General features: G+C 50.3%; 2 protein-coding genes across 4 annotated transcripts in view; one reads left to right on the top strand and one right to left on the bottom strand.

Annotated features, from left to right (window-relative positions):
- The window catches only part of GGT1 (gamma-glutamyltransferase 1), a 56,816-nt gene extending 38,750 nt beyond the window's left edge, over nt 1-18,066 (bottom strand). For all 3 annotated transcript variants that reach the window (XM_064675437.1, XM_064675438.1, XM_064675440.1), the window contains exons 1-2: nt 17,964-18,066; nt 2,935-2,999 (exon numbers count right to left, since the gene is read on the bottom strand). The gene's annotated coding sequence lies outside the window, so the exon portion shown is untranslated. The remainder of the gene's footprint in view (nt 1-2,934; nt 3,000-17,963) is intronic.
- Nucleotides 381-20,844, top strand: LRRC75B (leucine rich repeat containing 75B). The gene is made up of 4 exons (XM_064675482.1): nt 381-883; nt 5,538-5,666; nt 8,513-8,625; nt 19,189-20,844. Exons 1-4 carry the CDS (start codon nt 626-628, stop codon nt 19,709-19,711), a joined length of 1,023 nt encoding a protein of 340 aa, XP_064531552.1. The 5' UTR covers nt 381-625; the 3' UTR covers nt 19,712-20,844.
- Nucleotides 20,845-22,660: the final 1,816 nt, after the last annotated feature.

Raw genomic sequence — 22,660 nt, 5'->3', positions numbered from 1 at the left:
GCTTGCACTGCTAGAGGAGGGAAGAATGCATAGAAGTAAAACACTTCTACCCACAGCAGGTAAGGAACAGTGCCAGCATCATACTATCAGTTGCAGATGACGGGTGATGGGCAAAATTCCCGCCACTTTCTAGATTTCTAAAAACACCTCCTCTGGGTCCAACAATAGACTGACAGAAAACACAGCCCACAGAAGCAGTCCCTGCCAGATGGCGTGTTTTGAACCACTATTAATCTAGACAACCTTTTGCACTGTTCAAAGAATTTGTCCAGGAATAAAAAAAAAAAAGCTCCCCAAAATGCCTGGATGGAAGGAGCGGTCCCGGTAGCATCCGCTTCTCCCTTTGTCTTCTCCGCCAAGCATCTCCCGGCAGAACCAACCCGGGAGGAGGAGGCGCCGCCGAGGCAGCGGGGCTGGTGCTGGGTCAGGGACCCCGGCAATACCGAGCCCTGGGGCGTTGTTCCTGCGGGAACGCCGGGATCCCGCAGCGGGGGAGCGCGGGGGGCCGGGGCGGGGCCGGCCGGGCGGGGCGGTCCGGACCCCCCGCCTTCCCCGGCGCCTCCCCGGCCCGCAGCCCGGTGCCCGCCCGGTCCGAGCGCGGCGGCGGCGCGGCCGGAGCGCGGCCATGGGCTCCCGGCTGAGCCGGCAGAGCAGCCTGGAGGAGGAGAGCGGCGAGGAGCCCTGTCCCGGCAGGCTGGAGGGCGGCCGGGGCGACTTCCACCTCTCCTCGCTGCTCCTCCACCCGCAGAAGCTGCCCGGGGTGCTGCGGAAAGCCTCGCCCGCGCCCTACGTGCGGCGGGTGGGGTGGCTGCGGGAGATCCAGGCCACCATCCGGGAGCACAAGCGGGAGCACGCCGTGCACATCCTCCGGCTGCTGAGGAAGGTACCTGCTGCGGGGATGCGGGCCCGGGGCAGCGGGGCGGATCGGGGCAGGGCAGGGCAGGCACAAAGGGCGGTGCGGGGCCGAGGGCTGCAGCAGGGATGGAGCCGCGGTTTACGAGCTCCCTTCTCGGCGGCGGGGGTTTGCAGCCCCCCTTGGCGGGGCGAGCCGGGCTCTTTGTGCTGCCTTCCTCCGCTCCGTGCCCCGGCGGGGCGGGAGCCGCCGCGCTCGGTCCCTGTCACGGCAGGCGACACCCGCCCCGGCTCTCTGCCACCTCCCCGACCCCCAGCCTGGCTCGGCTGCCGGGGGGCAGAGAGGAGAGCTAGAGGAGAGCTATGCTGCACGCAGGAAAAGGGGCATCCGAGTCTGGGCTGCCCCCATCCACACCCCTCCGTGCCAGCCCCTGGGTGTGCTCAGGAGTGATGCCCCCCAGAAAAAAAGCCACTGCCGTCCCACTGCCACCACATCCCATTATGCCCACCCAGCCAGGCTGGCTGAGACCTGTCTTTGGCAGAACCCAAAATGGTTTTGGAGAGGACCTCTGGGACAATCTAGGCTGAGAGGAGAGGTAAAGGGGTCAGTGTATCAGTGGGAGCGTGTTTCTGTCTGCCGCCATTCAGGAACAGAAAAGCCAGTGTGCAGACAGCGTGGTGCCAAACTGATGCTGAGGACAGAGCCCTGCTGCTGGAACAGAGCCATCTCCTCCATCACTCACTGCTACCATCACTTTCCAGGCAAACTCAGCGGCCCCAAACTGCAAGCAACTCTGAAATTGGTAGCACAGGGGACAGACAAATCCCACTTCTGATTTGGACATAAAACACTATCAATTCTTAGCTTATCACGTTGCTTCATTAGATAATGGTCTGCTTCATCTTGGGAACACACATTGCTCATCTTAGTAGTAGGTGACCTTTGGGTGTGAGTGTGGTAGAGCAGGGACTGGCTCACTGGGAAGCTTGTGCAGCCATCGTACCAGGGAGCTGCAAGGAGCTGATTAACAGCCCTATTCTGCACATCCCTGGGTTTTACAACACATCCAGCAATGGTGGTCAATGCCCTGGGCTGCCAGCGAGTTGCACACTCACAAATAAGAATTTACAGGACCAAAAATTACATCTCTGGTTTTCCTGTCCACTACCTTAGCATTCATCTGAGGATTGTTACCAGCACCACAAACACTCTTCTTATCACACGTGTAGACAGATAAGCCCTCAGCAGAACTCTATGCTTGCACCACTATGGCAGACAAGGGCTGAATAAGATTTCAAAGGCAGTTTTGGAAAGGCACCATTACAAGAAGCTTTTGAAGAAAGAGAGGCAACCACTCACTTCATGGACGTGGCGATGTAACGTGAACAGACTTTTGTAGGGTATGCCAGAGGCCAGAACTGCAGAATGTCATTTTCTATAGTGCTCAACACCTCTCCTTGGGACTGAAGCATTGAAACCCTCCACAGACCTTGGAGGTCTCCAGAAGGTCCATCTCTGAACAGCCAGGGTTTGAATGCTAAGTCACAGGGCCATATAGGATGGAGGGTCATTTCTAAGCTCCTTTCAGGATCATTTAAACACTTGGCTTCCCCACATCTGTGCTGAGAATTACCATGTCCTGAACACTTACATTTTGCCCACTGCCTTTCCAGTTCCCTGTATTATTCCTGGTCCTTATCTCTGCCTGTCCATGTCGAAACAGTGGCTGTCTGTTCATCTGCTCGTGACAGAGCAGTGGGACATGCCTCCTGTAGTCACAACAGAACCTTCCTCGCCAAGTAAGACGGGAACCCGTCCAGCAGCACCCCAAAGCCTCAGCTCACGGAGTGCTCAGAGGTTTCAGAGACAGAGGGCTACACCACCACCATGTACCACCCCCTTCAACAGCTGAGCACAACTATCACCCAGTCTGGGGTCATGTATTGACAACCAGTCCTCCTCACGTGTCCAGTGTCAGCTTCAGAGAATAGTATGATCAATCCTTTTTCTCATTTACAAATTTTCTTCACTCCACGACTAAATTCACCCCTTAGCTTGGTCCCCAGCATGTCCTTCCTTACCTTGGCAGCAACACGCTCTCGGGGGTCGCGGATCAGTGTGTCCCAGGGGACGGTCTGTTTGTTACCTGTAAAAAAACAGATACCTTGTTCACTCTAGTGGACAGGGAGGATATTTAACACCACACCTCATCACTGTGCCTTGGGCCAGGGTGCAAATACCCTAGAGAGGGCAGGGAAATGGTGGGACCGGAATCCCAGCCTCCTCGGGTGAGCAGACACACTCAGCCAGGCCGGAGGACACGGGCTCCCCATGTGCCTCCTGCTGCTCCTGGCAGACACACACCTTGTGCGCCCTGCAGATGGAGTGTATCTGCCAGTGGTTTTTGATCTGTGTTCTGCAGACTCCAAAGGGCTGTGGACTACTCCTAAGATGTTGATAGGGTGTGATAAATAGAGCAAGCAAGCCAGGCAGAAGCAGATCCGCTAACGGAGATGGAAGACCCAGCATTTTAGAAGACTGCACAGAGAACAACTGCAAACCACAGGTGTACACATGCTTTGTACATCAACACTAGGACAGCTCCGTTGCACATCATCAGCCTCAGAAATGCCCACCTGCAGAAGCCAGACCAGCTTTCCTGCTGATCTAAGTGGGCATCGCTCAGCTGAAGCCAGGAGAGACATCAGACTAGCAAAAAGTCTGGTGTGATCTGTTTTCCCTGTGCTGAGACAATGACCAAGTGTCATTTTTAAGACAACAGCACTAAGCCAGCTGAACTGGCAAGACTTTTAATATTCTGCTGTCAGCAGCCATCCTTTAGGTGGTACAAAATTTTCTGAGAAATGAGAGAGAGAGAGAGGGAGAAAGGGAAATAAGTAAGATGAACCAGAAAATGCCTCTGGGCTAAGAATTTATGGAATATCAATGTGAAGTGAATATTTACAGCTATATTACTTACAAAACCCTCGCAGGCAGGATTTATAATGGGAATGCAGATTCATCTTAATGGTAAAGCTCCAACTGGGGGACTTTAATTACTTGTCTGACATCCACTGCTGCATGCCCAGCCATGCCATCCTCACGGCAGATTTCTTCATCTGTGCATATTACACTTGACGTAGGAGGCTCCATTTCCCTGAAGCCTTATGGTTAAGGGAGACACTGGCATGATGCCTTGGTACGCTCCTGGCCCATATCCAGCTGTGGCTGTCTGTCCTTCAGGACTGATCCACTGCTCGGCTTCCTTGGTTGCTTATGGGTGTCATCTGTGTACACACAGTGATGGGGCTGTAAAGCATTTGATTTGTTGTCCCTTTCTCCACCAGATCTGTAACCAGGATCTCTTTGGTATTGTTCTTTCTGCTCAATCCAAGCATATCCAGAGCAGGATACAGCACTATCTTATATTGGTGCTTAGAGTTTAAGATCCCACACCTCTGCTAGCTATGGCTCCATCCCTGTTGGTGATGTATGTGCATACATCCAGCTTTTTTCCCCCTCTCTCTCCTTTTTTTTTAGCTCTCAGTCACTGGGTGGTGCCTGAAGCACACGCTCGGCAGAGCAGTGCGAACATATGGGGCACCCATTTGCTTATTCATTTCTCCTGTCAGCAGCATACAGAATGGGGATAAGACTTGTTTCCTTCCTCAGCTGAGCCCTCCTTGTCAACTGAATCAAACCCAGCACCATCCCTATTAAAGAGGTTTTTCTTGATCTACATTTCTACTCCTAAGGTATTTTTTTCTTCTCCTGTGATTTTTGTGCGAGTACGTTATCTCTCTTTCCTGGATTTTTTTTGTTTTTCACCACTTTATGGTACCTCCTGATTGTAATAACTATGTCATATATTAACTCTTGGCCTTCCTCTTAACAAGAAACAGCTTAGTTCTTTGCAGTATCACCCATCTGCCTCCTGGGGAGGCTTTTTGTTCCTAAAGCTGCTCAGGTTTCTTCCAGCACGTCCAAAGGTGTCCTGTACCCTGGTCCAGGCAGATGAGTTGCATGGACCACAGATGTTCCCTTAACTCATATTGTGGAAGGTGGGAAGAGGAGTCCCTCTGACTGTGGTGTAAAGCCACCTATAAATGTACCATATAAATGTACCAAAGACAATGCTGCTAGCACTTAGTGCTTACTGAAAAATTCACAGTACAGCTAAACTCATAAGGATGTGCAGGACTTCTGCTCAGCCAGCTACCACCAGGGTGTAATGGCAGCATCTAAATACCTGAGAAGAGTTTGATTCTTCCAGAAAAGCTGAGATTGGAGAAGCATCTTTAGAGCCATCCTTCCTGCTTGGCTGCTTCAGCAGATTCACACGTAGAGGCTGACAAAGCTGTGTTTCTCTAAAACTAATTCTCTCTGGGCTCCAGCCAGCCTGAAAATTATAAGAGTTCTCACCTTCCTGTAATAGGTGGAAAGAAGGTGGAAGCCCTTAGGCTCACTACCTCAAATTAACACTGCATCTCATTGAGCTCTCTGGCTGTCTGCATCCCCCAGCACAGAAATGCTTGGTCAGACACAGCTGCTTCACCTCTGTTGGATAATTTCCTGTACTGAGCATCCAGCTGGCACCTCATCAGATTTACTTTCTGGTTTCAAAGCACCTCATAGTTATAGCTGTGAGGAAGCCCATGTATGACACTGTCTGTTTTTCCTGTAGGACTTGGGACTGGAAGGAACATTCCTCAATGAAGTGCTCTACAAAAATGCAACTTTCCTCAACTTGGTGGATCCCATCTCCCATGACTTGCTGATGAGCCTCGCTAGAGATCTGCAGTGTCCCAAAAAGGTGAGTGTTCCCTCAGCCCTGCAATCCTTCAGAAACATCCACTGTATGCCCTGGGATTGGCAGCAAATAGATTGTGGGACATATTTCTGTACAAATTAGCTAAAACTACCTCAGCACATGAGTGCAGCTGAAGGAGGGGGTGGTTATGTGCACAGAAATCAGGAAATTACTTTTTTTGCCTATAAACCTTGGTGACAGGGTACAGTGCCATATTCACTGGTATCACAGGGGTTCAAAGCAGCTAGAGCTTATGGGGGCTTAAGGGGCTGCAGAGGAGAGCAGAGATCTCTGCAGGAAAACCACCTCTCTCTTCCCAGGCCCTTTGCCATATATAACTACCCTAACCCAGTATTACTTCCCCCCAAACCCTCCCAGATCTCCCAGTAAAGGATGGTGCTGTAGGAATATATTGCAACTTAGGGTTCAAGAAGTAAATGTGCTACATGCACATTATCCCTGCACTGCTCCAGCACTTCCCTTCAGAGCATGAGGTGAGCAGAGACAGAAAGGCAAGGCTAAGCACAGGCAAACATCACAGATGCCACAGTCCCACTGCAACACCAGCACCTATTTCTGTTACCTTTGCCACCACAAACACTTGGATTTGCAATGTATCCATTTGCTCATCAGGCTTGGCAAGTGTCATGTTTGCTTTATAAAGAGAGCAGTGGAGTAAATTTCTTATTCAAAGAGAGATATTAAGTACACAGAGCTCAGAGCAAGCAGCAGCACCCCAGGGAATACACTGAATGCTTGGTGTAGATTAGTGGCATTTCTAACCTTATTCTGCATCTCCTGAGACTCGCTGATAACAATTAGCCAGTCAGGTCTCAACAGACAAACTACATTTAGCCAAAGTTTAATCATCATTATTGGGCTGCAACGCAGCCTGAAAAAATAAATCTTTTCAAGTGTAATCTCTGTGCAAATTCTATACGCATCTAAAGGAGGGGGGTGGGTTGCAGCACTACTTCCTCTTTAGTCATACTTCATTTGACCTTATCTCCAGCTGCTCTCCCAGACCATCTCCAACCCCGTGGTGTGCAGTGCCCCTCAGGGCAGGCAGCAGGAAGGGATGTTACCCTCCTCACCCAGGTGCTCAGTAGATAACACGCTACAATTTTTATACACCTGCATAATACCCCCCTCTTATTTCATGCCTTATAGATGCACATGCTTATCTAAATTGACACACATACCACTACATAGATATGATTTTCACCATTCCTAAGGAAGATGTTGAGCACCTGAGCTGCCCCTCAAAGCCAACAGGAGTTTAACTCAGTGGTTGGAGAGATTCAGTACCTACAGCACCCTTCCCAGAATGCACACTATCAGACCATGTACCATCTCCGACCCTGGCTGAGCATCTGGTGGGTGTAACTGCATTACAGGCAAGCAGGCTGAGTGCAACTCCCAGTCTGTCAGTGGAAATTAAATCAGTGAGGACACGGGAGAGAACAGGAGGGTAATTCTCAGTTGTGTGAGCCAGCAGTCGCTCGCAGAGCACTGTGCCAGCTGCTGTGCTGAAGCCTGGTGTGCACGTGCCCCCACTTGGAAAGGTTTGCTGTTGTAGGTGACAGCAGAGTGCCAGCTGCAGCCTTGCCAGCACAGTACCAGGCTAGAACAAGGCACCTATCCCAAGAGCATGGGCTAGTCCCTGTGGGTTCCTGGGGGGGCTGGGATAGGGGTCAGGGGGTGCTCAGCTGAGCACTAATGCTGGGATCCCTCTCCACTGGGCACAGCAGAACTGCCACATGCTGGCAGCACATCCCATGAGGGTTGAGCTGATTCAGTGGGTGTTTGTCAGCATTTGGAAAAGACGGTAGAGAGGGCAAAAGTCTCAGCCTTCAGCATCTGCCATTTGCCATTCTGCTTCACCAGAGGAAGAGATTCTGTTCAAAGTCACTGCATTAGAGAACACGTGCAAAAAATAAACACCAACTGTCTTGGTGCCATCTTTTCCTGGCAAGTTACTGGAGTGAACTACTGGCACTGGCAAGCTCCCACACTCAAACCTCCAGGAGCAGAATGGACTGCAAGGAAGTAAGATGGACTAGGGTGAAAGTTCCCTCTCCTGACATCTCCCAAACAGGGCACGGGAGGGCACAGAGTCAGGGTACTGCTGCAGGAGGAGCATTTCTCCCAGCAAGAAGCACCTCAGGGGTGGGGCAAGGGTGCCAGTTACTGAACTTTCCACATGAGAGTATCAGACACAGTCAGTCCAAAGACAGAGTTTGGGGAAGCATGGCAACAGGGGAATTGACAGAAATTTAGCACTGTCCTGTAACACAACAAGTTGGCAGCTTGTCTGCACAGCTGGGGACAGGTGCTGCTGAGGATACAGCAGTGAGCAGCTGAGACACCCATGCTGTCCCTACACTTCTGAAAGTGGACAACTTTTGAAGAAATATGTGCAGGGAGTCCCTGCACAGAGCAGTCAGCCACGTCTACTTCCCTGGGTGTTGCCTGGTCTAGAGCTGGCCCCTGCCACAGCTCTAGAAAATAACCCCCTCTTCTGGGCTCCACTTGCTCCTGTGCAGGGTGTGAAATTGTAGCCCCACTCTGGGTAGGAACATGATGGCTGGGCTGGGGTCCTTCCTGGTATTGCAGAGCTCCTACTTCTCCCCCATCCCAGGAGGAATTAACATGTGGCAGAGGCATCTCAGGCCTTCTCACCATTCCTCTTTCATCTTCTCTTCCTCTTCATCTCCTCCCTTACATACATGCCTGCTCTTCACTACCATCCTACCATCTTTGCTCCTTTCCCATCTACCTCGTCCCTCCCCCTTGCCTCATATTCTGCTATGGTGCAGGCAGAGTCTAAGTTGTCCCTTTGCTTTCAGGAATATGACCCTTGGAAATCCTCAGACAGGATCTGCAGGCAGCTGATTTACCACCTGACACCCCACTCGAAGTGGCACCGGCACGGCATGCCCCGGAGGAAGTCCCAAGTGTGGTAAGGAGCCTGGCAGGGACAGGATGGGGGATCTGCCTCTAGAAACTGTGTTGCACCATCCCAGTGTGCCTTCTCAGAGAAGGGCAGGACTGAAAACTGTGCACAGCAGCTGCTGTGCAGTCTCTTACAAAACCCCAGCAGGGTCAGCCCCAACACCCCTCTCCTTGATGTCGTTTGCCATTTACTCTTTTTTGTGTAGTCTTACAGTTCCTCCCCCTCTCCAAAGCACACTGAACTCAATCCCACTGATTGCACAGCACAGACAACCCTCCTGCAGGGTGTTCGGCCCCAGAGCTGGCAGCCTTGCAGAGACACCCACGTGCCAGCTGAGCTCTGCATCCCACTTTGTCCTTGTTTATATCAGTAAAACTTCCCTGCCTGTGGGAAAGGTGTCCCATTATGAGGCACTGCCATAAGCTGATCACCCCATTCAGTAGGAACCACTTTGGGGGGGCTGGCAGAGATGTGACCATCCTTCTCAACTCCCAGTTCTCTGCCAGCACCCAGAGAGGGCCTGGAGATGGTGCTGGGCCTCATGCAAAGGCAGCACAACTCAAAGCACGTCGGCCACTGACAGGGACTGGATGGCAGCTGCTTTCCACCACTAGAAATGTATTCAGACACCTACACTTGTTCCCTCCTTGACACTTGCTAGCTTTTGTAACCAGATAAAGAGCAATCCCCACCTTCTCTCCTCATTTTCTTTGAGCAAACCCTGCTCCTGTGACGCAGATCACCAATGCTGAAGAGAAGACAGAGAAGTGACTAAGAAAAGAGCCCATGTCAGCCCCATTAGGTTCACAGGAATAAATGCAGGATTGGATAAAAAGAAATGCAAAATCAGCAGCACTCTGAGAAAGGCCTTGGGCTTTTCTGAGACTTTTAGTCTTTGATGTGTGTGCCAGCAACTTAAAATCCCCCACGGGAATTGACATTTCCATCGTACCTTTCATTCTGACTCAGAGGCAGATCCACAGTGCATCCTAAGGAATAAAATCCCTAATATCATGATTTCCAGGCCATCTGCCTCTCATACCTATAGCCCCACTTTGCCACCAAATCTGAGCACTCCGAATGCTCTCCTTCCCAGCACCCCACAGCCCAGGGCTGTTTGTGCTGCTTTGCAGGTGGGAACCACAGCACAGAACAAGACTGAGGTTCCAGAGCTGAGTCCTTTCTGGTTTTCCAAGTGAAAAATCCCTCCCTGCTGCTACTAACTCAACCCTCTGCCTCCATACTCCTGCTTGCAGGCAGAACAAACCTCTTTTGGTTGTTGGACTCCAGGAAGAAGAATCAAACTGGAAGTGTTCTCTGTGATTGCACAGCCCAGGGACAGCACAGGACTGCAAACTGCTGCAAACTCATCACTTACCAACAACAGAGAGGAGATCTGTGGCCAGAGGAAGAGCTCTGGGCCCCATGAACCCAAATCCCACGCAAATCCCAAAGTCTTGGCCAGGTACAGAACATCTGTGAGCACAAGCAGGGAGAGGGCAACGAGGCAATGTACGATGGAGGGAAATATAGGTCTAAAATGGGTGGCCTTACCTGGAAACCAGGCCCAGTTACAAGGTGTTACATAAGGCACAAATTAATCTTGATTAAATATTTAACAGAAGAGCTTCCTCTTTTAAGTCTAGAGATGAAGTGGTTTGCAGTTTGCAGCAAAAGACGCCTGCAGAGTTGGCATCCAAAGCTGCTGCAAGAAAACGGGTGTTGTCAGTAGCAGGAAGGCAAGAAATAGCTGCTTCATTTGGAGATACCAGGGCCTGAGTTTGTTCAGCCAGGCTGTTTTTACATGATCCAAATTCTCCACTTCCCTCTGTCAGCCTAGTGGGAGTATTTTACTATTAGTGTCCGTTTCAAAACCCTTGGCTTGTACCCTTCTTGCCATTGAGGTCCTGTAAAGAGCATGGGGTAGCAGCAATGCTTTGAAGGAATGTCTAAAATCTAGTGGGGTTTAAGGACAGCAGAGAGGAATCTATGCATGGAGACCACATTCAGGAAATTAATCCTACTCTCACTTTTGCAGTGTCCTGGGCTTTGGCATCTGGTTTTCACAGAGCTGATGCAGGACTCCCTTCTTCTCCACTGAAATGCGATTTCTGCTTTCTGGCAGTATGTTAGGTGGATCCAGGAGATAATTAACAAGCCCAGCCATACAGAGAGCTTGGAGCATCTGCCAGGTTTTAATTACATTTGGGCTGTTATGGAGATGTGGTATGGGAGATTGAAAGGACCTGCAATACTGGAGTCAGATCACACATCAGGTGTTCCTCCCCACTGCCAAATAGCAAAAAAAGTGGGTCACACACAGACTGATGATAGTCCACATCTACCAGGTACTCTCAGTGGGACCCACACCCAGCAGGTACAAACCTGAGCCACCCATGAACTGATAGGGCAAAAAGGATAAGATACATTTCTTGAAGCACTACTGTTTTGATACACAGGCAGACCCCATACAGAAATGTGGAAGGACAAAGCCTATTTCAGCTCAGTGTACTCAGTGGAACAGCAGCTGGAGTGAGCAGGAGAGATCCAGTCCAGGCTGTGTCTTGTTTCTGTGCTTGACTAAGCTGCCAAGGTGAAGCTGGGAGGCAGTTTGCCCTCAGCATCTGTGCCTGTGGGTTCCTGACAGTGCTTGTCTGCTTTATAGAGTGAAGGGTTAGCAGTGTCCCAGCTGTGCAGTCACCCAAAGAGACTATTTCAGCTGCCCAGGTGATACTCAGACAAGTTTGCCACACTGAAAGAAAGAGTCTCAGTTCTCCTTTCCTGCAAAATCCTGTCTTGGGTCTGCAGCTTCCAGCCAGCAGCCTGCACCCTACTGGCCCCGACCCTGCTTGGGTTGACTGCCTAACCAAACTGGGAAGGTGAGCTCTTGGGGATTTACTCTGGGAGTTTTAAAATTTAAAAATTCAAGAGCTGGAGGGTAAGATTTCTGCAGCAGGGACCAGCATAACTTTACTGCACAGTTTTCAGTCCCTTACATCCTAATGGGAATTCAGTTTTAGCATCATTTTACAGTTGTATAGATCACTCCCACTTAACGAGCTGAATACATCCTAGAATGTTGTATAACTCCAGCTTCACTTTCTCATTAAATTGATGTTTGTAGTGTAAAGATTAAGAAATGCACCACTACACAGACATAGGCTTTTTAAGTTATCAAAACCACATCTGTGGCATTTTGACAGGTGCAGAATTTTTAGATATTATAATTCTTGTTTTCAGAAGTCTTGGGGCCTCCTTTAATGGTGAATTAAGGAAAATTGTCACCATCTGCCTCCAGAACAGGGCTGGACCCAGAGGGTGTATTACTTTTTGAGAGCCAGAACAGTTCAGAGAAAGAGAAGGGTATCAGGTGAAGACAGGCTTTGTGTGGAGAGCTGGATCTCAGCCTAGTCTGCGATCAGGAAACTCTGGATTACAACTGAGCTGTCTTGGCAAAGCCATGTCAGGGAACCTTAATGTATCTTCCACTTGCATCATCCTTGGAGCTGGCTACTTCAGTGTAACTATTTCCTTTCCAGAGTGCAAAGGATCAACCAAACCTGGATCCACAAAACAGAGCTTTACAATCAGGGGGTTCCTAACACAGGGGAAAAAAACCCCAGATTTTTCACACAGTGACTGGAGGAGCAAAGGCAGTTGTGTGTATGGAGTTAACTCCCAAACGACATGTGTGTGGGCTTTCCTTTTCACAAGTCTCACTACAGTTTTACTTTGCTCATCTGAGTGAATTTCATCATGGCTAATCCAAAACTGGAGGGAGAACAGAGTATCCCTTCTGGGCTTACTGCTCCATTTCTGTTATTGACGTGCATTGCCCAGACATTGCAGCATTAGATGCACTTTTAAAATGCAGTGAAAGCACTTGTGTCTAGAGGACTTCAAGGAAACAGCCCTAAAGGGATTTGGATCTTTTTTTTTCTATTTTTTTTTTCCTTGAAAACATCACTCAGGGCTGTGGCTGACAGCTCTGGCAGATGAGATCCCAGCCTTCAAATGGCATGAGGTGAATATTAACTACAGCTTCATGTCAGCCTTATGCAACAGGGTAAATAGGCACCATCATTCCTGCTTTAGCAAAAGGAAGCCAAGTTAGAGAATACCAGTGAGTTAAGTAAAGCCATATGGTAATAGCCATATGGGAGCACAAGAAGTGCCCCACACAATGTTTTCAATAAGCTGCTGCTCACAGAGATGTCAGCTGGACGGACATGAGCTGGTGGATGAGTTGTGAAGAGAGGCAGGAATTGTGCCCTCTTCTTACAGTGCAGAGCATCCCAAGCACTACCCATGATGAGGGTTCCCAGCAGCATCAAGAGGCAGATGCATTTGGAAAGGCTGTTGGAGGTGGCAGAAAGGGTCATCCAGCAGCTTGACACTGCCTTGTCAGAGTCAGAAGAAAAAGGCCAAGACTGGCAGGCAGGAGAAGCAGGACACTTTGATAGAGAGACAGTGAGTGAAATAACAGAGGCTGAGTGGCAGATGGTAGTTAAAAGCCATCAGCAGAGACCTTGTGCCTTTGTGACCGTGACACAGTTGAAGGTCTGGCAAGGACATAGGCTGATACATGATATTTACAGTGAGGAGGCAGCATTATTCCCTGCTTTGCTAGGATAGACCTAAATAATGAAGGGAAACAACCCGAGGTCTTGCACAGATCAAGTGGCAGCACAAGGAAGGCCAAGGGTTCCCAGCTCTCCTGAACACACCTTCAAGAACAAAGTGAAGATGACAGCAGAGCCAGGAGAAGGAGAGGCACTCAGCTGCATCAACAGCTACAGATGTCCAGGTCCCACCCCAGTTGCAGAGGGAGGGGGGTAGGAGAAGGGCTACCTTTGCATTCCCTTGTCTCCCCACAGTTGCTCAAAAGAGCTTGGGCACAAGGATGGAGATGTGACTAAGAGACTTCTCCTGGAAGTGGCCTATTTGTGCACTGCCTCCATCTTTACAGCAGTGTCAGGCCCAGCCTCAGATCAGCTCGAGTTGGGGTAGTCTGTACTTTTGAGGCTTCTCTTTCCTTTTTCATGTTGCACTAGAGGCAGCTCAAGCCAGCCCTGCACAGCAGCACCCTGTGCCACAGAGAAGCAAAGCAAGCAGATTATGCTAAATAGGCAATTAAAAAGCTCAGAATCCATCCCCTAAATCACTGCTGAAAGCAGGGAAGCCATCCAGACATGCCTGTCACAAGGTTCTATGCAAGGAAGAGCAGCCAAGAGATACCTAACTCATGGCTAATTAGCCACTACTGGCAGTGCCTGTTAATGATGAAGGGGATGCACAGGAATGGGAGTTTCTGGCATCAGGAAAGTTTTACATTTGGAGACAAATTAAATGTAAAAATAAAAGGAGGGGGAGAAAGCTGGTAATTCTCCAGAGAAACAGGCAGGGAGTGGTAGACATCCCTCACTGCTGAAATCCTGTCTGACTCTTACTGTCTCCTCCCAGTCTCTCTCCATAGCATGGAGACAAGGAAGTGAGGCTGGGACTCCAGGAACCTGAACATTCCTGGGCTGAACAAGCTCCTCCAAACCCCACAAAGCTAACAACAGGCCAAACACTGCTGTGACTGCTGCAAGTCCCAACAGGGCAACACTCAAGAGCCATTACACCCCTTCCCCGCAGCCACCAAAGAATTTAGCTGATGAGCAAGAAAATGAAGGGATTCAATGGTAATAAAAGAAATGTGCTGAGCCTGCAGCTTCATGGACTCAAAGAAGGACCTGGAAGATGGCCTAAGGGTTAGTTCCCTTGGGACAGGTCCTCAAGACAAACAACTAGCAATTAATTTCAAGTCTCCTAATTTTTCCATCTCAAAACACTCTGAATTTGCTTATGCTAGCTGAGTTCTCAGGAGGCAGAAGATTTTTATCCCAAAATAAAGCCAGGGGAGGCACAAGATGGTTTCATCCCCTTCCCAGCCCACACTTCTCACTGAGAGAAAGGGGGTTTCTTCTGACACCTGCAGGTCCCTCAGGCCTCTGCTCTGTCTGCACTGATCCTGGGTGGATCTCACGTGGCCAGGGGACTGCTGGCTAATGCCCACTGAAGAGCAGAGCTGGCACCTAGGAATGCATGATTGGCAGTGAGGGTGGAAGGAGGACTGCCTGCACATCCTTAGGAGGAAGGCCTGACCCTAAGATAGGAGCTGGGAACAATGGAAGTAAGAACTTCTTTCACATGAGCAAAACAGGGAGATGTACCTCCAAGAGCTCTCATCCCTCAGCAGGGCTGGACAGGGGTTGCAAGCAGAGTGTTGATTCCTTATAAACAGGAATCTGAGCTGGCAACTTTCCCCTCTGGATGCTGCATCCCCAGACAGGCAGTAGGGGATGGACTGCTGATTGCCCTTGTTTCTTGCTCAAAGTTTCACAGAATTTCTCACTTACAGCCATTTTTCCAGCATCTGAGGGAGTGGTGGTTTGTTTCCTCTCTAAGTTTGCTGCAGATAATACAAACACAGTCTGCTTCCCTGAATCCAGAGTCCAGATCCTTGTCAGATGCAAATCCCCCCAATTATAAATCTGCCCAGAGCACCATTTGTGGTAGCATGAGGTTAATCCAGCTCCTAGTGTTTCTGCAGCCCTCTGTCTACAAGTCCCACGGGCATCAAGAGCCACATTTCTAAGTAGCTGTTGTGTCTCACACAAAGGAAAAAAACCTTCTGCAGCTGAAGCAATCTTTAAGCCTATTTCACTTGCAGAAATTAGGGGATAATAGATGACCCATTTCCCTGGAAGTAAGCCTAGCATTTTCTCAGCTGCTGCACAAGCGACTGAGAGCTCAGTGTCCTGTGTATCCTGCCCCCCACCCCCTCACACTCCCTGAGAAGTAGAGCTTAAAAGAGCTCAAAAAACCCCTCCAAAAACAAGTGTCAGATAATTCAGTCAAGCACCTACCCACGTCTCCCTGACCCTTTTCTGTCAGCAAGTACATTTACCTCTAAAGCAATAGAGGAGGAGTGGCCAGCTGTGCTGGGCTCTTCCTAGGGATGGTATTTAGCTGCACCTCTTGGAGCTGAACAGAAACACCAAGGAGGTGAGGAGGAGGCTGCCAGGGTTCACAGCATGCATGGGGTGTCAGATCTCATGCTTCAGCACTTACCAGAGAGCCTGGCTGCAGCACGGGGGCTTATGTCTACCAGGACGAGGCTCCTACAGACACATCATCCCTACAAGAGGCATTTTTATAGGCAAGAGAACAATTTAAGCACAGGAGGAGCCCAGAGTGCTGGGACAGGAGGCCCAGAGTCACCCTGGCAGGTACGGCAATGAGGGCAAAAGGAAGCAGCAAAAACACAGGAAAGGAAAGAAAAACAAGCCAGCAAAGAAGGGAGGGCGGGCTCTGGCACAGGACAGGAGGGTTTAAGCACATTCAGCCGGGAGCAGTCCAGTCTGCAGAATCAATTATGGGAAGATAATTTGTCTGCTCGATTAAAGCCTCCTTGGGGTATTGGCTCGTTGCTGGGGAGAGCAGCAGAAGGTACCTGCTCTGGTCAGAGCACGATCCGTGACTTATTACTGCAGTCCCTGCACAGCAGTCAACAGGAGGGGAGGCTTAACGGGCGGAGAGAGACAGAGAGCACATTGCTTTTGTCTTTCAGACATTTCCCCTCACTTATCACTGTCTGCACTCAGAGCCAAGTCACTGTAAAGGGGACCCCAAGAGCCATTCAGACCTGCCCCCTGTTAAGAAAAGAAAGCTGCTGCTGCAGACGCGGAAGGAAAAACGGCACCTGAATGCTGAGGGCCGGCAGCAGGAGCGGTGCCGGCTCAGACGTGCCCTCCAGTGGTCCCCATCCCCAGACCAAACTGGGCTTGTGCCTTGTAGCTTTACAGAAAGGAAGGTTTGAGGAGGCTTTGCATAGACCGAGACAAGGCTTGGGGCTGGGGAAGGTGTCCCTACGCTTGTGCCTCCTTTCTGTGTCCCCCACCCCCCCAGAATCTGCCATGGCTTGACAGCGATGGGGAAGAAAATTCCCAGGAGCCACAGGCTCACATTTACACAAAATGGGCACTGAAGTGGTTACAGTCTTGCTTCTATGCTTGTTTATGCTTTCTTCCCCCACACTCCCAACAAAGTCTTATTTTAAACCCATAGAGGCCAGAGAAGGCTTCTGTATCTCTTGTACCAGCCCCTTATGGATATAGGGGACTGTTTCCACCATGCACTCAGGTTCACAGAAGTTTCATTTCTCTCTGCTTAACCTGACCAGTATGAATGCATACCTTCACTGTGCATTTGATGCTTGGTTTTGATGGAAAAAAAGTACTCCATATTAAACACCCAGTTAAAACACAGCTAAAGGGATAACCTGAGACTCTTCCAGCTTTGAGGCTGGTCCCTGATAGACTTCATACAAGTTGAACCCTCTTTTGTGGTCGATTGTGCTACACCACTGCCAGTGGTTGGTGACAAACTATACCAGAAAACCACAGACATTGTTTTTCTGGAGAGTTAAAAGAAATGCAGCTCCCAGGCAGCCTAGGCTGATCTCAAGGATCCCTTGGATTTGTAGGAAAAGGGAGGCTTGCTCAGTGTCACCACAGCATGCACAACTGCTACTGCTACAGCTAAAAGAACTGCACCACTGCTACAAGCAACATGGTAGATTAATTCTTCACAGTCTCATCTCTGGGGCCCTGATATTGGAAAGATATCAAATACCATCTTCAAGTGGAGGCCCTGTGGAGACCTCCCTTGTGTGCTTTCAAACCAGTTCTCCAGGACATCAGTCTCTGCTGTTTGACAGTACAGACAAGCACTGCTCCCCTTACCCCTCCTGCGATCCACTCACGAGAAGTGTGAGTCATCTAAAGTGTAAATATTTAGTAAGTAATACATTTTACTTACAATACTTTAGGGTCTGAATACAAGCTAATCCATGCTGTTATTACTTCTCTACCATGAGAGCTCATTAGTTTGAATGCACGCTTGCAGATACAGCCTCAGCCTGGCACAGTAAATGCCCATGGGAAACACAGGGGCACATAGAAATAACCTGGGCAAAGTGCTACTAAACCCAGAGCAGGAATTTGTGGGCTTAAGAATTGACAGGGCAGGCCATGAGGTCTTTCCACCTCACGCTCCTACCACGAAGCACAGCTACAGGTTTGCCAGTGTTGAACGTGTCCACAAAGGGCTGTTGCCTGACCTGATGCCCATTTATTCATTCATGTTAACACATGCTCATAGGGGATTATTAAGGACTGAAATTTCCAGGATGCCGTGAACTGCATGTGTAAAGCAAAGCTGTAGAGGCAGCATCACATCCTCTCCACAACTACAGAAGAGCCTGGCAGTCCTAAGGCTCGTAGGGACATTCTCACCTGCCACGGGAGCTCCTGCGGTGCTGCAGCCTCCTCCGAGGAAATTGCATGTCCCCATGAACCCATTGCTTTCAGGGACTGGCTGTGCCACAGGAGTGCAGGACACTACAGAGAGCCAGATAGGAAGAGTGGGGACCTTCGAAGTGGTGGTTAATTCTTAACCCACCCTGATCCTCCCAAGCTCAACAAGGCACTTACAGACCCCCTGAGCACACAACTGGGGTCCTACTAAGGCTCCCGTGTCCTTAGAGCTAGATGTGTCTGAAAGAGCAGCAAGACTAACATAATTTACACTAAGGGATTAGGTTCTTCTATGTTACACCAACACACACTTTCTACTCAGTTTTGCAAAGTGTCCCCACCAGCTCCTGTAGCCCCACAGCTCCCACTTCTCACAGCACTCTCACAAACCCACAGTTCATTATAACAGTCCACTCCCCACTCCCTTTGCATTCCCAACAGCCCCATAACACAGCTTTGCCTGCTGTACAGCTTGCCTACCTCCTCCTCTCTCCGCTTGCCAGGCAGACAGCAAAAGAAATGGCTGAAGCCATCTCTGAGCACCCTTATGCCCTCCCCGCCTCCTCACAGCTGCAGCAGATCCCAGATGATCTGCTGACCACAGAGACCCAAATAGGCAGCCACTGGTGCTGCTTACTGACTAAGTGCTGGTTGTGAAAGCTTAAAGGGACATGCAGTAAATCCACTCCTGGAGTGCAGTTTGCCTATTGGTTGTTTTCCTGGTAAAATATCAGTTTTTCAGCCATTTAACACTGCTCTCCTCTGCAGCACAGTCTGTTTGTGGCAGACCTTGGCATTCACCTGGAGAGGTGGCTCACAAACAGCCCCCACATAGTGCAAACCAGTGCACTTTGAAAGTTTGCTTGCCTTGGTTATTTTTGCTTTCTATGCATGAGCGTCCGTACACACACAGACAGACAAACCCTTTGAAATCTGCTGGTGGAAGACACTTTAGCATCCTGTGTTTAGCCAGTTCTGGCAAAGTTCATGTATAGGTGCTGAGAACACACAGGAAAGCCCCAGGACAGCCGGCCCTGAGGTATGGTGTAAATGCTTGTTTCCCCTATAAGCTCTATTAACCCTTTACTTAATGTTCTAGCCCCTGCTGTTAACGAGTCCTCCCCTGTCACAAGCGCTCTCTCTCTTGGGTGAGATGGATGGGAGTGCTTCCCTTAATGATCTCTCTCCCCTTTTCCATAATCAGCCTGAAGACCAGCCTGCAGAAGAAGGTGAGCCAGGACTCCATGGATTTGTCGGGGATCCCCCTGACCATGCGGGATGTCCACCGCATGGCCTACTACCTGCAGAACAACGGGGACCACCTCACCTCCGTGGACCTGAGCTTCACCGAGCTGAACGATGACATGGTGCGCCTGCTGCTGCCCTTCCTCTGGGCGCTCCCCAAGCTCACCCACCTTTCCCTCAACGGCAACCGGCTGACGCGGGCGACCATGAAGGAGCTGACTGACACCATGAAGGACATGAACAAGTTCCCTTGCCTGGCCTGGGTTGACCTCGGCAACAACGTGGACGTCTCCTCCATGCCGCAGCCGCTGCTCGTGGGCCTGCGCAAGCGGCTCAGCCAGCAGACCACGCTGCCTACCATCTATGAGGCGCTTGACTGCGACTCTGAGATCGCCGGCGGGCACGAGGGCAGCCAGCCAGAGGATGAAGCAGCCGGAAGCACCCCGCCACGTGCTTTTTCTCAGCAGGGCTGCGAGAGGTGACTGAACAACAGGCCGGCGCTGGCACACTGAAGCCACCCCAAGGAGCAGTTTCGAGTACAAACATCAAGCAGAAGGCCAGCTTAGCCGGCTTCCTTTGGCTCTTTTTCTCTCGCCTTTCCTGACATCTCCCCCCCAACCTACTGTGAGATAAAAGCCTGTCGTCCCCCCACAACGTGCTCCGCTCCCTCCCCTCGCTGCCAAACCCATCGCCCACGTTCCAGAGAGGAACCAGTGACTTACAGTGAACCTGGTCCCCAGGCAGGGTCTCACTGGAAGACGGGAAAAGACCTGTCGGAGTCAAGAATATCCTCCAGCAGCCATTGGGTTGAGGGAAAGGGATGGGGGGGAACCTAAAACAGAAACAGGCTTGTAGTTTACTTCCTTTCTTCCTTTTCCTATGCACCTTGGAAACCTTGGGACCTGCAGCCTTGAGTGTGGAAGGAGGTACCCCAAGAGCCTAGCTGCTGTGGAGCTTAGTTGAAGAGGCCAGAGCTGGAGCCCGGCAGTGTGTCTCCCTCTTGTGTCTGGCTCCTTTTGTTTTGTTTTTTTCCTATTGTGTGTTTTGTATGAACGTCTGAACAAAGGGACCTGGTCAGAGACCATTGGATCACATAGGCTGGGGCGGACACATGGCTTGGAACTGCAGCATCAGGATATTTGCTGTGTGACCGGGGTGAGAGGGAGGGGAAGAAGGTATGTGTTGGTGGGAGCATGGGGGATGGGATGAGTTGGGATGGGATGGGAGGAGGGGGGAGAAAAGGGAGGGAGAATGGTCTTGTGGATTAGTAGGATTGGTTTCAAAAACTGTGCTTTTGTACTAAAATTACAAGTTCCAAGGTACTACAATTACAAGTTCCAAGTGAAATTGAGGAAAAGCTGACAAGCTAAGCACCTAACTGTGGCACTAGAGGAGCAAGCAGTGAATGTGCCAGAGATGGGCACTTCCCACAGCAAAGCTCAAAGCTTTGGCTCCTCGTGGCATATTGCATACCTCGTAATACAGACATGACGTGAGCAGCTGCATCGCCATTTCCAATGCTGCCCAAAAACCAAACCACTGATGCAGTATTTCTAGTGTTTTCCATGTTGCTCATGCTCTATGTAAACATAATAAAGAGTTCTCTTGGACATGAGCGTGAAGCACTTCAGAGTCTGAGTATCTGGGTTGGTCACAGATTGAGCCAGCAGCCCAGGCACTGCAAGAATATGGACCAGGAGTCCTCATGCAGTGCCTGAGCAGTGTGGGAGAGGATCAGGTACCATTCATGTTGGTGAGAGTTGTTCATTCCTTTAAAGAAAGAGAAATATGGGTGTTCATTTGTGGTAGGCTGCCACCCTTTGTGCTGCAAGGGGCTGGTCCAGATCCCTCTACTGAGCCTTCCTTCCCTCCAGCAGATCAACATTTCCACCCAGCTTAATGTCATCTGTGAAATTCCTGGGGGTGCCCTCGATCCCCTCATCCAGATAATCAATAAAGACATTGAACAGGACTGGCCCCAGTACTGAGCCCTGGGGAACACCAGTAGTGACCGGCCCCAGCTGGATGTAACTCCATTTACCATCAGGCCCCAGGCTCAGCACTCAGTTTCCTCCCCTGTTGTGCAAGAGATGGTATTAATTTTTTCTTCTTTTCCTTCCAAAATACCTTTCAGCAAAAATGAAAAGCATTTCAAATGTCAGCAAGATCTGCTTAAACTCTTACAGTTTAACCATAGCAGCACTCTGCTCTGTGCCAAGAAGAAAAGTCGGGCACAAAGGATTTAAATGAAGCCTTGGAGCTGCCTGGTGAGCCAGTGCATACCTAGAAAGAAGGAAAAGGGGCACTAAGCATTTGGTCTTTGGCTCTGAGCAGTGTGTCCCTAGAGCTCTGCATCAAGGCATCTTCACAGCTTCTCCAAAACAGTGGCACCCCTGCAAAATGAGGCAAGACCCCCAGTGTGCAGCGCACCCCTGACACAGCTCCTCCCTGCAGAGCTCCTGGCCGAGCCCCAGGGAGGATCTGTGCAGCCTCTTTCCAGCCCTGCTTTTGGTCTGAGCTGTGCTACCCAGCAGGATGAGGAAGAGACATCCAGCCCCTTGCAGGGGAATTCTATGCTAATCGCTGGCAACTCCAGGAGCTGGAGATAAAGCATGGCTTGAAACAGCCTGGTTCAGCTGAGCAGCTGTGGGATCTGTGTTTATTCCTCCATATGCTTTTGGTTCCTTTGCCATAGAAACCTCCCCATGGGGAGCTGGTTGTGAATAAGTACATGCAAATGCAAATCATGAGGTCCTGGCCTAGGAGACTGCCACTGCTTCTTGGATGAACTCCGATGGGCTGTAACTCAGCTGTGGAGGAACCATCCCAGCACCCTGTTCCCTGCCAGCTCCTGACCCCACTGACAGGTGAAGGGCTCGGGGAGCACCGGTGTGCATCCAGCTCCAGAGCTAGGAAGTGCCCTGGTGTCCCCCACAGATGAGGTGTATGCTCAAGGAACAGGCCTGGAGGCTCCAAATCCACCATTTTCATAAAAGCTGAGTTCACAAACCAGAGAGGATGATACAACCCAAATGAGCCTTTCCTTGCATTGAATGAGAAAGCTCAGGGCTCTCAAAGGGGATTAAAGGGATGAGCTGCTAATTCAAGTCTCCCCAATGATACCCAGAGGGACCAGCTTAGTCATGCTCCTGAACCAGGGGACGTCTGCCCTGCAGTGAGCCCGTGTCTCCTGCTATGTAACAGGAGATGGATCCCTGCCCTTCTGAATACTCTCCTCAGTACATGCTTGCTGGTGTAGGGTTGTAACCTCAGCTGCTTAAAGCCACACACACCCCTCAGTATCAAAACTCACGTATCAGGCTCTCTCCATCATTTTCATTTTTCTCAGCCTCCCTCTCCATGCAGGATGCAGATGCTCAGCCTGTGATGGGACCTGTGTCACGCAGCAGGGAGGAAGCTGCAGCTGCACA

Source organism: Pseudopipra pipra, chromosome 18, assembly GCF_036250125.1.
Source record: "Pseudopipra pipra isolate bDixPip1 chromosome 18, bDixPip1.hap1, whole genome shotgun sequence".
Classification (NCBI taxonomy): Eukaryota; Metazoa; Chordata; class Aves; order Passeriformes; family Pipridae; genus Pseudopipra; species Pseudopipra pipra.
Note: the sequence above shows the minus strand (reverse complement) of the source record. Positions and strands in the feature narration are given on the sequence as shown.

What these genes read in the sequence shown, in the direction of transcription:
- LRRC75B (XM_064675482.1), top strand. Translation starts at nt 626, where the DNA reads ATGGGCTCCCGGCTGAGCCGGCAGAGCAGCCTGGAGGAGGAGAGCGGC. An exon ending in ATCTGCAGTGTCCCAAAAAG is followed by an intron (nt 5,667 to 8,512) that starts GTGAGTGTTCCC and finishes CTTTGCTTTCAG; the next exon opens with GAATATGACCCTTGGAAATC. An exon ending in CGGAGGAAGTCCCAAGTGTG is followed by an intron (nt 8,626 to 19,188) that starts GTAAGGAGCCTG and finishes TTCCATAATCAG; the next exon opens with CCTGAAGACCAGCCTGCAGA.